This window comes from Rhagoletis zephyria, unplaced genomic scaffold (assembly GCF_001687245.7).
Source record: "Rhagoletis zephyria isolate East Lansing unplaced genomic scaffold, Rhagoletis_zephyria_1.1 Rzeph_scaffold_05993, whole genome shotgun sequence".
NCBI lineage: Eukaryota > Metazoa > Arthropoda > Insecta > Diptera > Tephritidae > Rhagoletis > Rhagoletis zephyria.
The window spans coordinates 15679-31495 of record NW_016163076.1 but is presented as its reverse complement, the minus strand read 5'-3'; the positions used below and the strand labels follow the sequence as shown (position 1 = coordinate 31495).

Sequence of the window (15817 nt, the reverse complement as noted above, 5' to 3'; positions counted from 1 at the left end):
GGATCAGAGCTAATATTGATTGTGGATTGGGCTGTGTGGAATGGACCATATTTAAGTCAAAAGCTTTTTTGTGGCTTTTTTAAGTGACAATGAAATCAGTTCCACTCATGTGGAAATCGTAGAGCTGTTTGTTTTATAAATATTGACACGGAATGCGAAGGGAGCTTTTACTTGATAAAATTTCTTTACAAAAAATTTATCAAGAATGCACAGATAAGTCTTTTCGTTTGACAACGACGGTACAGAACTGATGCCTACGCTTATTATGATTGAAAATGGTAATTTAATTAACAGGTAGCAACCCTAATGAAAACAAAAAATATTAGTGCTTTTATAGAGGCCAATCCCTTTCATTTGACATCTCATTATTTATAATCCAATGAACGGTGCTCTGATGAAAGAAAGGAATACGACCAAAGGATAGAGCATCCTCGCCTTGGTAATTCATATTTTTCGTTTTTCACTAAAAATATGTTCGCTCATTTAAGAAGGCCAGTACGAGTTAAAGTCCGAAAGTCATTTAGAAGTTGAAAAAGGCACTTCCGAGAAAAAAGCTTCAAATCGAATCTGTAGTAAACATATACAGGTGAAATTTTTGCGGTTTTCATTAAAAACCTTTCCCTCCATTTTTGAGGGGGTGGGCGGGTGGTCTAAGGCACCCTGTAGATATATTTACAAAAAGTGGACGTTTTAACTTTTCAATCTAAGCTAACGATATTCGGACCTCGTTGTATTGAAACCTTTATAAATATGTGTTAACCAAGAAAATAATAGAAAATTATTCTAAAAGATTTATATACTGTAAAAGGATTAAACTGTCCAAACAAAGAATGATCCACTTATTGAAGGCAATCCATTGCTTTTGCTCGGCAAACTTGAAAGCGCGCACACATTTTTATACACATACACACACACACACTAATCGCATGTTTTATGCACTTTACCACCACCGCAAATGGTCTTGATACTTTTCGAATGTCCTCTTAACCAAAAGTTTCGAAGACACTTTCACATAAATATTTATATATGTATAAGAGTAAATAAATATTTGTTGCCTTAAATCCGCTACGTTAGATTAATGGTCAATTTGCTAACAAAAGCGTTTGAGCAGAATTGCTTTTTCAACACATAACACTACTGAATATTTATGTAGTTTCTTAATCTACTTCCAAACAAGTAAGTGTTTGGTTGCGCTAGTGTGATAAGACCCCAATATTTTCCTAAGTTTTACTGATCCCCACATATGCATACAAGCCAATTATACCAGAGATTCTAAAATTTTAGTTCACAGAATTCCTTTGTGTATATGCACTTATACACAATCATATACTTATATTACATATGCATTTTAAACGAACCATTTTAACATTTTTATCACTTGGAATTTTAAATAGGAAAATATTGTTGACCATACCTTTAAGATTTATAAAATTTTCCTCGGTCGTACTGCGATAGCTTTTTACATACGTAAGTACATATTTCGAATGTACATATATATGGTTAGTTTTCTAAATATTAGGTTGTAAGCTTAGATAAGATTGCTAGGCCGAGAAAACCGATATAAACTTTCCAATCCCTGCCCACTTTACTTGAGAAAGTATAGAAACTTATGCTCCATCTAAGTTTAGCAAATGCCATGCTACTAAAGAGAAAAAGGCCTGCATTATCCTCATCTTCCACGCAAGATGCACTTGTATGAACCTCATTAATATTTGAGCCTAAAAACCGGCTCTTGTGTATTTGGATATGCAAAGCCCCCAAATTTGTCAACTTGCTCCCTGTTGAACACTACAGTGTCCCGCCACCCATATCCAGTAGATAATTTCAGCAGTTAAAACCCTTCCGAAAGGCCTTCCTGTGAGTCAAGAAACCTTCCACCCTACATTCCTTTTCACTTCATGTTTTGTATGGAGTGGGTAATGAGGGCATTTTGACGCCATGCGGGTTCACTAGCTGTAAATATTTGCCAAAAAGTCGTACCTAAATGTATATACGCCTACCTAAAAAGCAAACATATATTTTTATGTGCAAACATTTTTGATAGTTGGTGGACTGCATCTTCCTTCTGTACCTAAAATAATGTGCTTGTACCAAATGTACGTTCAAATTTAAGAAGCCTGAGCGTAGGTAGTAGGTACAATTCTACCTAGTTTTACATCACTATTTCGCATCGCGTCTTCCTCTTATTCTTCAAAATTATTCTTTACACTTTCGTTCAAATTATGAAGTGACGTCACACCCATTTGCTCTCAGCTCGATTGGCACAATCTCGTACTGTATTCAGGGCTGCCAACTAATCTTAGCTATAAAGTGCCATACTGTGAATACGAAATGCCAAAATGCGCCAAATAGAAAAAAAAATTTTTTTTAAATTACCTTTCGTTTTTAAATCTTCTCAGTTAGCATTCAAATTAGAACCACATTCCTAAAACACAAGTCCAATGCCAAAATAAGGTAAACCAGCTGTATACACCATAGAAATTAGAAAATTTTATTTGAGAAAAAGAAGAACAAGCAAAGGATTTCACAAAAATTTATTGAAATATTACTATTTTTCAAATGTGTCATTTTGGTACATTGTGACAAATCGAAAAATTAAGTGCCATTGGAAGTAAAATAGGGCCAAAAATGGCACGGTTTTAGCAAAGTTGGCAGCCGTGATTATATTCTTGCCGCGCTGCTAGCACCCACGACCACTCCCAAGGCGAATTTGATAAGGTGGTGTTACCGCCGAATCTGAAATGTTCGCCGTGGAAAACATTACGTCAAAATGATGAGTTTTCTGTAATTTGTACCAATGATAGTATGAATATCTGCGTATAGTTTGTTAGTGTAATTTTTTACTTATATACGGCTAACACTACCTCACTAAATTCGCCTTGATCACTCCCGGCTAGCACACATACTACTGCTCATCAGTCGCCTTGTCGTTGGTCATTCCGATCCGATCTCTCCGCAACAACGAACGTAATCCGCCACTCTAGTTATAGCCCCAGGTGTGTGTATGTTCGNAAAAGTCAAAATCGGTTATTATTGTCGTCCACCAACTTTAAAAAATTGGTCCAAATGTTAGAAAATTATATTTATTCGTTCACTCAAAATTTTGTAATTTGGAATAAATTGAAGAATTTCTAACTTGGCTCCAAGTAATAAATTTTATGAATTTTCCGGAAAAGTAACAAACATTTATTTTACTTCTAAAGCAGTTCCTTTTTATTCCATTTATACATAAATTAAAAAACAAAGACATTTAAAATACTAAATTATGGGAATGGTATGCATCTGCATTGAAACCTTCTATTCTACCTAACTTTTATATAACGAACGCTAAGCTCAGGCAAGCCGGGATCTTGCCATCGAAAATGGATCTCGTCCACTTTTGGTTGAATGCTGAATTTGACTAATACATTCGCTTGTCATAAATATCTTGCACCTCCTTCCATTTCCATTACAATTGTATATGTATTGCATACAGTTTATTTTATGTTTAACTGTACAATAAAAATACCATAAATTTTACGGGAGGTATGTCTATAAAAAGAACAATGGGATGGTCCCATGCTAGTTTGTTTTAGTTTCGGTCATTCGATCATGAAGAAATTAACCTTACTCAAAAATTTGTATATGAGCATTGAAGTCGGTTGTTTTTTTTGCTTAAAAAAAAAAAAACAAATTACACGTTAAAGAAAACGCACGAAAAATTTTATACTCACAAAAATAATGTGGAATTTTAAGGGAAACCATCTTATGAATTTCAGAAGATATATTCAAATATAAAGCATGCTTGGCCACAGATATACAGACATACAGAGAAAAGGTCAACAATTATACTCGTTGTCAGCTGATTCAACAAACTTTACCAATTACCCCTAAAAATTTCAATAATTTTATTTAGAATTTTTAGAAAAATTTAGATATGCACTTTTTAGCATTAAGGTGCAATTTTTAAGACGTTAGAAAATCGCGTTGGTTTTTAATCTTTTTTTTGCTGACGGTTCTAGAAAGTGTCGACCGAATTCTTACCTCAATTCACCATAGTTTTAATGCAATTTCATATTCATTAAAGACACAGATATTTAATTTCTGCTACCTTATAACAAACCAAAGGGGGAATTAAATGCATCTTTAGCAATTTAAAACATTTTTATTGCGCATCTAACCACTTTAAGACTATTATTTTACATTCAGTTACCTGAACCTTGCCAAGTCAACTTGCACTAATAGCTGTCAAGTCTCACTTTGTTGCATCATCTCCTAATCTCTATGTCCCCCTGTGTACATATCTGATATCCATTCAAATCTACTCAACTTGAAACACAACCGCACTGCAGGCTGACATGTGTTTAAATACTATCTTTCCACTTTTCTTTCTTGTCTGCACGTAAATTTTTGTTAGAGTAATGTTTTTGCTTTTGAAAAACATGTATTTGTCCGGAATATATATTTATCTACATTTATATGTGTGTGTATGTACACTTGATTATACATACATTCGAGTGTGTCCTGTCCTTGTGGTACTTTATTTAATAGCGCCTGCCGTGAAGCACACTCGATGGGCGCCTTTTAGAAGGATTGGATTGCAGTAAAAATTCAGGTAAAAGAGAAGGATAAAGAGTTACAGGCTTCGATATAACGTATATTTGAGTGCCTGCAGTAGTTGGTGGTGATGCAGGCATATACATGTGCACATACATATGTAGTATGAGTATATTTCCTTAGAGCACTTAGTATCATGTAATTGCAAGTCAATATGGATGTAACAAATTTAAATGACATTGACCCAGAAACGGGCAGGTTTAGTGCAATGCAATTTTGGGCAATTATTTTTTCTTTTATTTTTAATTTATTTCGAAGGGAGAGCGAAGTTGCGGAATAGCCTTCAAACTACTATACGGAATTTATGCATTTAAAAAGATATCATTACACCGAACTTTCACTTTAAATATTCAACAAATTTTCTTATATTTATTTTCCTTCCAGCTAAGCGCCCACCTGTTGAGGAGACCGCTTCATTCCTACAAAGTCTAATCGCTTCGCATGGCCCCAATTATTTGGAGAAGCTGTTCGGCAGTAAGGCTCGTGATGCGCTCGCCCCCTTGGGTGGTGTGGAGAAGGTTGCCATAGCTCTGAGCGAATCGCAGACGATTGAAGATTTTGGCGCAGCATTACATTTAATGAGGTGAGTAATTGAGCGACAGTAAAAGGCAGACGCGTCATAGCTAAAATTAAATGCTAGAATAAGTCGAATAGCCTGAGGGTAATGTGAGGGAATGCAGTAATCGTAATATGAATACACAAACATTTATTAATAAGCCAACACACATACACGCGTGCGCACTAATGCAGCCGACCGCAAAATTATACGATTCTGCAAAAAAAAATAGAATTCTCCCAAATGTCTACTCAATTATGTACTCTTTGACGAAGAGTACCTTCCTACGTGTGCCTCCTGGCCGACATGGCGTACGAGTGTTGTTCACGGCAACCTGTCAAATATTGTATATTGGCGTTGACCTTGTAAGTCATTTTGGCCCTTTAATTCAGTAAATGTATCAAATAATACTAATGCAAACTAAATAAATTCTGAAGGTTAACAGTTATATGAAGGGCATAAAAGGAGACAGTATACAACAATTTACATATGTACCAACTAAGGCCTTTGGCTTTCGCAACCCGTCGGCTATGTAACGCGGCAACATTTTTATTACAAATTTCAGATGTTTGTGGACAAAGTTGCTGCTCGCTGCCACAAAATTTATTAACAAAAATAATATATGTATGTATAAAAGCAACCTGTAGGCTTCAGCTTACCAAAGGGCTTTAGTAGATATTGCAATGTTATATTTTATGAAAACAGTGGTAATTTTTGTAAGTACGTGACCTTGCCCTGTTGTCAAAAAAAGAAAAATACTTTGTATTTCACCCGCGAGGCATTTTAAATTAACGCCCAAGCGATAAATTATATGTGGTTGTAATGAAAAGTAATAACACTTTTTGTTTTTGTTTCTTATGGTTAAGCAAAAAGTGTATCATACATGAATTTTTATATCATGAATGTTGGCAAAAAAAAACAGATGTACAAAAGGCCGTAACTAACAAAAATTTCCAAAATTAACTTTCTGATTGCTTTATATGAATTTCAGCGAAGTACAAGTCCAACATCGTATCTTATGAAAGCAAAATCAGGGGATTTTGCATTTGATTTGACCATATCGCACATTTAATAATACTGTCTTCTTCTTCTTTATTGGCGCTGTAATCGCGTAAACAATTTTAACCGAGTGAACCGCAGTCATTTTCTGTTCCAACTGACGCCATTGGAAATGCCAAGTGAAGCCAAGTCCTTCTACATCTGGCCTTTCCGAAACAGAGGAGGTCACCGTCTTCCTCTGTTACAAGCATCGCAACCCGCGTTGAATACTTTTAGAGTTGGAGCGTTTCCGTCCATTCGAATGACATCACCCAGCCAGCGTAGCCGACGTATTTTAATTTGCTCCATGTCCTTGTAAAGCTTATACAGCTATTCCCATCGTCTGCGGCACTCGCAAAATCTTTCTATCGAATACTCCAAGGACCAGCTTATGCCAAGTTTTTATTGTGCAAGGTTCTGCCGATATACCAGAACGGGATAATGAGTGACTTACAGATTGTGAATTTCGTATATCGAGAGAGGACTTTACTCCTGAATTGCCTGATCAGTCCAAAGAGCCGCTTGTTGGCAAGAGTGATTCTGCGTTGGATTTTCATGCTGACATTTTTATCGGTGTTAATGCTGGTTCCCAAGTAAACGAAATTCTCTACTTTCTAAAAATTATAACTTTCAACAGTGACGTGGGTGCCACGGTACTAATGAGCCTTCTGTTTGTTTGATGACAGGAGATACTTTTTCTTGTCCTCGCTCTTGTATTCCACCTTCTTATTTCTGAGCATTTCAATTCTGTAACTCTTATTATCTTTTTCAAAATCAGATTAAAGAAATCACGCCAAACGGCTCGAAGGGGTCTTTCCCAATTCTGGTGGTTCTCGTGGTATTTCTCAGCGTCATACACCTTATTTGCTCCTCGCTGTCCTTGAATTAAATAGCTCAGCTAGTAGGCTGTCAGCTCCATCAGCTTTGCTGTTTTTCAGCCGCGTTATTGTTAAACGTACCCCTTCATAGACTGGAGATGAAATATCGACTCCGCCATCATTGACTGCTGCTACCATTGAGTAGGGTGGAAAAGTTTTCCCTCCATAATTTAAGTACCTTCTGTACATCGCGTGGCGAATAAATTGGTTTATCGTTTTTCGATCTGGAGACAGCCACGTAGCTGGATAATCTTTGTCTGCTGGTAAAACTTAATAAGTACCACGTTTCGGGCCCGGCGAAGTCGATCGGCCTCATTCCGTTATCGGACGTTTCATCGTGGTGGCTGAATTTTTTGACAATTGTGCCAACGATCCCATCTCTGCCCACCTTGTCATAAAGAGGAGTGTCCTATCTGAAACCTTAGCTTTGTTTTACACTGGAAGGAGATTTTACGTGGCGGGTCCTAAGCCCATTGCACAATTCGTTATTGTGACTTCGTTTGCAAAAGGGCCATAGTTTCATGCGCTGTGTGTCAAATGGCACTGTTCATATTGAAACCGCATAATGTCCAAGTCCATGTCATATAATAGGTTGAAGATTTTTGGAACTTTTGTTCAATGGGAAAATCAATTTACACTCACGTTTGTTGATTTTTATACCCGAGCGCACTTGTGCACAAGGGTGTTATAACTTTGTTCGCATAACGGTTGTTTGTAACAGCCAAAACGAATCGAAATAGATATAGACAAATGTATACATAAATGATCAGAATGAAAAGAGAAATCGATTATGCCGTGTCCGTCCTTCCGTCCGTCCGTCCGTGTACACGATACATCGAACAAAAATTAAGATATCTCAACGAAATTTGGTATGTAGGTTTCCATTTATCTAAGATAGGTTGGGATCGAAAATGGGCGAAATCAGGAAATAACCACGCAATTAAGGTATTTTCGCAAATACTGGATTGAAATTGATGAAAGTTGGTTTTTGAAGTAGAGTTTTGGCATAAAATAAGACAGTTATATAATTTTAGAAAAATAGACGTGGCGCCGTCCACTTAAGATTAAATGCTTTATCTCTATGGTCCCTTAACCAATCCCTACCAAACTCGGTGGGAACATTGCATAGGGCCTCACTAAGAAACTCCTTGCAAATTTTTGAAATTAGATAAGAACCACGCCTACTTCCCATATAACGGTAATTTACAGAAATACGAAACCTCCGATCTTTCAATTCTTTAGTTTTTACCAACTTGCAACAGTTTTTCAACAAGACACAAGATTATTGATTTTTATTAAATGGGCTTGGCACCACCCACCAAATTTGGTCCGATTATTTCAATATATATATCATAGCATATTACTGAAACTGTTTGACATTGGGAAAAATAATCTTCTAAAAGAACGATATTTATATGAAGTTTTTTTTGTTTGTTTACTCGTTTTTCATTCAATTTTTTTTACCAAATTCAGCATCACATTGAATACCACCAGACACACATTTTAGTTACGAGAAAAACTAGATAGCTAATTATTGCATAACATAAATCACGCATTCTATTTTACTTTATCAAATATATCAAAATAATTTAATTAATTTCTAAAATGAAATGGTCAAATATTACAGAGCAGAAAATGTACCAGCGCTGTATAAAATTACGCATAAATACTATGTACATTAGTAACGCGTATAAGATAACAAATAAATTAATGTAACTTGATAAGAGCACAGGTCTGATTGAGGAGTTCAGCAGCATAGTCGGGGAAAAAGCAGTCGTCTAACTGCTCGTTTAACACATACTAACACTTAAATACATGTGTATGTATGTATGAGCAAGTATGAAGTTATAATTAATTAAGTTCACATAATAAATATATATGTACATATGTAGTGTCTATTTTCATTAGTATGTACACTGTGTAATCAGCCCATAAAAAAAAGGAGCTCTTCTTCTACGAGCGTAAAGATGCGTATGTATCTAACTGAAAGCTGGCTAACTAATTGAATTGCCTTATACTATGTAGTATTTAGTCGATTAGAAGGATGATGAATTTGATTTTGATGAGCCATAATAATATATCGTTGATTAGTTTATTCTTTGGTTAGCATATGTGATGTGTAAGGTACATGTAACTGACGCTAATGAGCCGTTGAAAATGCAAGTAAGCAAAGAATATCGAATCGCGAAAGTAATCATTAAGTAATTCATAGAAAATACGACGACAAGTAGACAAACAACGATTATAATTACATTGAACTTAATGAGTTGCTCATTGGTTAGCTGGTTTAATGATCAATTTTGTTTCAGTTAGTACTAACATGCTTGGTAAGCAGTGAAAAAGAAAATAACGTTGAAAATGTTTATACAATTTTGCAACTATTCTTTATCAAGAAATACGTTTATGATAAAATTTTTAAAAATGGGCGTGGAACCGCCCACTTATGATCACATATATATATCTCGGTAACCGTTCTACCAATTTATTTAAATTTAAGAACGTTAATTTACTCAGAATTAATACACCCCGGCTTACCATATAGCGGTACTTGCGCCGGGTATTTAATGTTCGGCTCCGCCCGAACTTAGACTTTCTTACTTGTTTAACATTAATTTTCACTTAGAGTGACAAGTTGCTAACTCCACTTATTATGAAAACTCATATTTTGATACAGAAGGCTAGATAAATTAAAAATGCATGGTTTCGAAAGGGGTCTTTACCTTGTTTTATATTTTCTTGTTTTTATATTGAATGAAAAGAAAATTTTCTAAGTTCAAAAAAGCTCCAAAAATACCATAACGCCAAAATAGTTCGAAATCCTTTAATAAAGATCGAATCCATCTGATTGTTATGGAGTTTTGCTTTACTCTAAACAGGCAAAATGTCGTATTCCAAATGTCGTTGTTTTCAACACAGATATTGTTTGAAAGTGAATTGTAATATAATAAATTTATAAAACTACCAGAACAGGCGAACGCCTATAATTAATATCTTTTTTGAAATATTTTAGTCTTAAATGTTCACCAACAATTATTTTTGTGGTATTTTTGAAGAAGTTCTTCCAATTCTTCAATGATTTGTTAGTTCATAGCGGGGCCAATCGCACAACGCTGATCAATTTCGATACCAGAGTTGTCAATGGAATATCTACATTCTGCTCTTTATTCGCTGTTGGCAACAATGATTCGGTTCGATGGTGAATCTCTCCTTGAATCTGTAGTGCGTTTCTGTAACTGCTCTCGATCCATGTTCCCGACTGAAATAGTCGGTTTGATGTCATTTGCCGCCACTCTCACTTGTTGTGCTTCTGTATGAAAATCAGTCGAATTGAATTAATGTAATCCTCAAATTAGTTTTGATTTAGTATTGAAATAAAACACGGGGGGTTTTGGATGCATTTTTAAATGTAAACAAGAGCCTTCCCTTTTTCAGGAAATAAAGCCCACCGCCAAAAGGAAATAAAGGGCATTATTTCCTTCCAAAGGGCATTACTGCCGCTGGTTTTGTTTCTCAGCAAAGAGGAAATAAAGCCCGCGGGCGTTGTTTAAGCGGGCCTTATTTCACTGCACCGTATGCAAGGTATGTATAACATGCGACATTTTGACTGAAATTTATCGAGTAGTAGTAGTGAATATTTCTTTCTAAAAAGTGCGAGAGTAGACTGGTATGTGTGCATAGATTTATAAAAAAGAAAATATTTATTCTAACAAAAAATTCATTTACCACAGCAGGAAACTCCGGAAGATGCCGCAGACCAGGTTGAATATACTTTAAAGTCTCGTCAAATTACAACTTAAGAAAGTTTTATTATATGGCTATTGAGAAGTGCATATGCAAAAATTTCTTAAGTTCAATGAAAAAAATGCGCTTGGTTCTAGTAGTCGCGCTAAAACACGGTGAATTGGCGCAAATGTCAAATTTTGCGGTACACAGGTCAGAACAACGCAAAAGTCATTTAGTGTTGCGAATTGTGTAGACTTCTTTAGTGATCCTCGTATAACTCCTTTCCTTGGACTATCACTACTTAAACGTTTATTTTTGCTTAAGGAATTTACGGAAGTAGGAAGAACTGCGAGAGTCGTAAAATATTTACGTAGATGTAACAAAAAATTAACTCCACAAAACTGAGTAAGCATTCTTGTCCAATGTAGTTGAATAAGGAGCACAGGTCAACTCCCGTGGCTTCCTGACATAACGATAACCAGGTCAATACACAAAACTAAATTAACGAAATGAAAGAACAAGAAAATAAAACTAGCGAAATCCCAACTGGTCAACCATCTAAAGAGACCTGAGGGCGTGCAAAATAAAATGAACAGAAATAAAATTTGATGAACACAAGCAAATATTTTTACGCTTTATCTAGACTCTACGCGTAATGAGACGTTGTGAAAGTAAGCACAAATAAAAAAAAAACCAATTGTGCAACAATTCTATGATGATGATCCGCAAATTGTGGTAATAAAAGCAGAAAAATGCAAATAGTGCGTAGGAGAAATTCTTGCTTCGCTATAATTCTTATTTAGACTATGGAAATGTTGATTTGAGGTCACATATCACCTGCTGTGAGCCAGAAAACTAACATGCAAAAGCAGCATTGACCTCAACCAGCAACACAATGTAAATATGTATGGCAATTACATGCCGTAGAAATTGATGTCAAGCAAACGGGTTTTAGTGGCTGTGCGTTCATTAAGGTTGCACTTGTATGTACATACCTACATACCCACAGTATGCTATATTCACAAAACAATAAATGTGTACACATGCAATAAGCTTATCGGCTAAGCCGGAAAGTAGAGCAAAGTGCATACAACGGAACTAAAAAAAGGCGCATGAATTCCCTGCAAATATATTTATGTGGTATGTACTTGTGTAGCCATATGTGTGCCGGTATCAACGCCTTAACATATGCTTAACCGGCTTATAAGCATTAGCTGATAATGTGTGTGTGTGTGTGAATGCTTGCACTGGCATAGCTTTCAACTAGACGAACCGGCAAATGCGCCTGCCGGGATTAATTAAGAGCCGAACACCATAAACGAAAAATAAAGGATATGTTTGCCAGCAGACTCTGAGGATATCAGTTTTTATTGCTTTATATGTAGGTAAAAATGTTTNAATTTGTTTTTGTTTATGGTGACTTTGAATTTTTTGCACCTTCCATTTTTTCTTCTACCTCTCCATTTTCACTCTGTGGCGCACTCAATCACTTTATATTTTTTGACTCTGCACATGTGTGCTTGAAGCAATTTGATTTGCACGAAATATGCTCGTAATTAAGTCCCAGCAAGGGGAGTTTTTTTATTCTGCATTTTGAAATTCCCCAAAATAATATTCGATGGCAACGTATGAGTTTATACTTTCTTGAATAACTAGTTGTAACATTTGTATACAAGTATTACTACTCTGTTGCACATTGAAAGTAATGATGTTGCAACAACACTTTGAGTAGGAAGTTTATCTTGTATATCTTTGATTTCTATTAGCCGACTGTCCCTGTAATGGGTAAAATACGATGGCATTAGCAGTTTGTTTGGTTGCCTCCACTTTTACTAATACATCCTATAGACTGCCTTGGCTAAACAAAAAGCACATATAGTCAGTAAAATAGGCTTATGTGAAGGTCGCCTAGATTCTTTAATCTTTTTAAAGTCCAATTCCTCCATCGCCAAAATATTTTTGCCTGTAGCGTAGCAACTTTTTCCTTGATTCAGCTATTACACCGTGCGACAAAAACAAAAAAATTTCAAAACACACTCACGAAACTCTGGGCCAAATATAGTAAAACTACGTTTTTAGTTTTTCACTCTGACGTCAGGATTTTCAAAGGACTTTGAAATTTTAAAGATATGCTTGATTCAAAAAATTATTATAAAAAATCAGTGCAATGTAGAATATCGAAATACCAAATGAGAGAACAAATTGTGTAAAATTTAAAAACAATAAAGTTTTTTGATTTAAAAGGACTAATAAAATGTATCTTTTTTTTGTTAAATTAATAAAGTTTGCAGGACGAAATTCGATGATGAGGTTGTGCGTATAGTAGTCCTCAAACATTTTCTATACCCATTCGTCCTTATGCACAAAAAAATCTTGTGTTATAATTCTACCGATTTTTTTCTGTTATATGATACCCTCTTTGTTATCCTACTTTGCACCGAATTTTTTGAATTTTTTGAAATAATCATTTTTTTAAATCTCAAAGTCCGACGAATTGATAACCTTCTCCTTTTTTTGGAAGTCGGTTAAAAGCGAAAGCAGTTTTAAATATGTATCTGTTAAAAATAATCTCAAGACAAAAATTTAAACTGATAACAAATTTTAATTGTTCCTACTATGTGTATTTGTCTCTTTTTTTCAGATCCGATTTGGAACACTTACGATCCGTCTTTATGGCTGTTGAAAATGGCGATCTAGGCATGCTAAAATCCCTGGGCATCAAAGACTCCGAACTTGGCGACGTGAAATTCTTTTTGGAAAAATTAGTCAATACCGGCTTCCTAGACTGAGTGGCGCCAGATCCCGCTTCTGGATTTTATTATGCACACGCACAACCCATCAATCCCAGTTTCTATTCGTACTTGGGCACACCCTACGACAACTATAACTACTAAATGAATAGTAGTTGTGGAAAAAGTAGAGTGGCGCTCAAATAACGAATGCGAACACAAGCACAAAACAACAAAAAACACACCCATCGAACACGCAACAGATTCATAAAACAGACATACAAACAAACAGGTGAACAAACAATCAAAAAAAACAGTCATCAATACAAACAGATACAGTAAAGGAAAACGACATACATAAATGGAAATAAAACAGTTGGTACAATAATTTTTTCTCAAATTTTAAAGTGAAGGTAAAATGAAAAAAAAAAACCCAAAAGAAATTAAACTTCAAGTATTTTCCATTTCTATACATATTTTTTTAATTATTTTATTTTTGGATTTATGTTTTGAACATTTTATAGAAAAGCCTTTGAAAAAATTACACAAAAAAAATTGCAAAAAATAATATGTGAACAAAAAAAATCGATTTTATTTTCTGTACACAAAAAAGCAAGAAGATGTAAAATAGGATGAGGAAGAACAAGAAGTTTAGTGAAAGGAAGATACATAAATAAACGGAGTAAATATGTAATTGTAATAGTGGATTGTGGATATATAAATGTAGCAGTACAAGCAGCTACAGTGTTTGTGCTACCAAAAATTTGAGAAAAAATCGCATGAGATAAAAAATTCTACATCACTTAATCGTTTACTTTAGTGCTATCCTACATATGTACCTATATGTATGTGTGTGTTAGAGTTTTTCGTTTGCGCAAAAATTTACTCACCTGCTAAACGTGTTTTTTTTTGTTGTTGGAAAATATGCGCTTTTTGTTTTTTAAATTAAATTTTGAGAGAAAAAAATGAAATAAGCTAACAACAACAGCAAATATACGAACATATTCAATGGCTTTCAGTGGTATCTCAATGTCGACATTCCAATTCAATCATAAAAATAATAATAAAATGCGGAAGCAGGATCGGTAAGGACAATGAAGAAGAAAAATACTAAATTTAATGATAAATACGAAAAAAAATTAGAACACAAACAAAGCTGAGCTAAAAGAATAAAATAAAATAAAATAAAATAAAAAAATTGTAAACAATACATATCTTAAAATAGTGCAAGAAAACTGTGCAATGGCGGAGTTGAAGATGAGAAGAATACAAAACTCGTGCATTGCCAAAAAAAAAAAATACTAAAAAAAACGAATAGTACAACTTCGAAAAATATTTTACTAAATAAACAAATAGTATTTGATGTATTCTATTGAACTACTTAGGCAAGCACAACTTGTGCTACTCAATCTGTATGTACGTATTTCACAATAGCTATCAGTAAATACCTTCCAGTTAAAAGCGAATTGCAAAATGAAACTTTTAGTTAAAAAAAAATATGAAAAAGAAAAGTAATTTTACATTTCTTATATACATATTTTTTTTTTTTGATTTTTCTACGAATGCAAAACCCACTCTAAAGTTAGTTGTTGTAGAAGAAAGAGAGTAGTTAAATGGAATCTAAGGAAAATATAAACAGCTAATCATATTACATATCAGTGTGTGAATTTTTCGACGGATTTTTTTTTTTAAAGTGGTAGCGAGGAAATAGTGCGTAATTTAGTGATTATTAAGAATCTAAAAATTATTGGGAAATAAAAAATATTAACAAGAAAATCAAAAAAAAAAAATATACCAAAATTGTGGTGTTAACGAAACTACTTTTTTTGGTATTAAAATATAAAAAAATTACGTAGTTGTAGTAAACTCAAAACAACCCCAGCAAGCCCTGCAGCTATTTAATAAACCAATGTTAGGAAAAAAAGAGACATAAAAACCCAAGTTCACAAAATTTTCGTAAAATATGTAACTTAAAATAAGTTTTAGTGGTAGTCGTTGCCTTTGTGAAATGTATAGATTTTGAAATTAAAAATTTTAATTTTTATCAACAGCAGTATTGGCGCGTATCTATGACAAGTTAAAAACAAAAATTGAGTGGAATAAAAAAAAATAAAAAATAAAATAAAAAAATCAAATAAAAGTAAAGTAAATAAAAAAATTATCAAAGTTAAAAAATGAAATCAAATCAAATGAAATGATATTCACACAAAAATAATAATATAAATTGGAACAAATAAGTGAAGAAAAAATAAAATAAAATTCAATAAAATAAAATAAAATAAAATAAAATAAAATAA

General features: G+C 34.1%; 1 protein-coding gene across 1 annotated transcript; it reads left to right on the top strand.

The window, feature by feature from the left end:
• The first annotated feature begins 4750 nt into the window (after positions 1–4750).
• On the top strand, positions 4751–14473 carry LOC108372717 (IDLSRF-like peptide). Its single transcript, XM_017628468.1, is given in 3 exon segments — positions 4751–4790; positions 4981–5179; positions 13433–14473. Coding segments are annotated over 3 exon segments (492 nt in total). The 3' UTR covers positions 13686–14473.
• The last annotated feature ends 1344 nt before the right edge of the window (positions 14474–15817 follow it).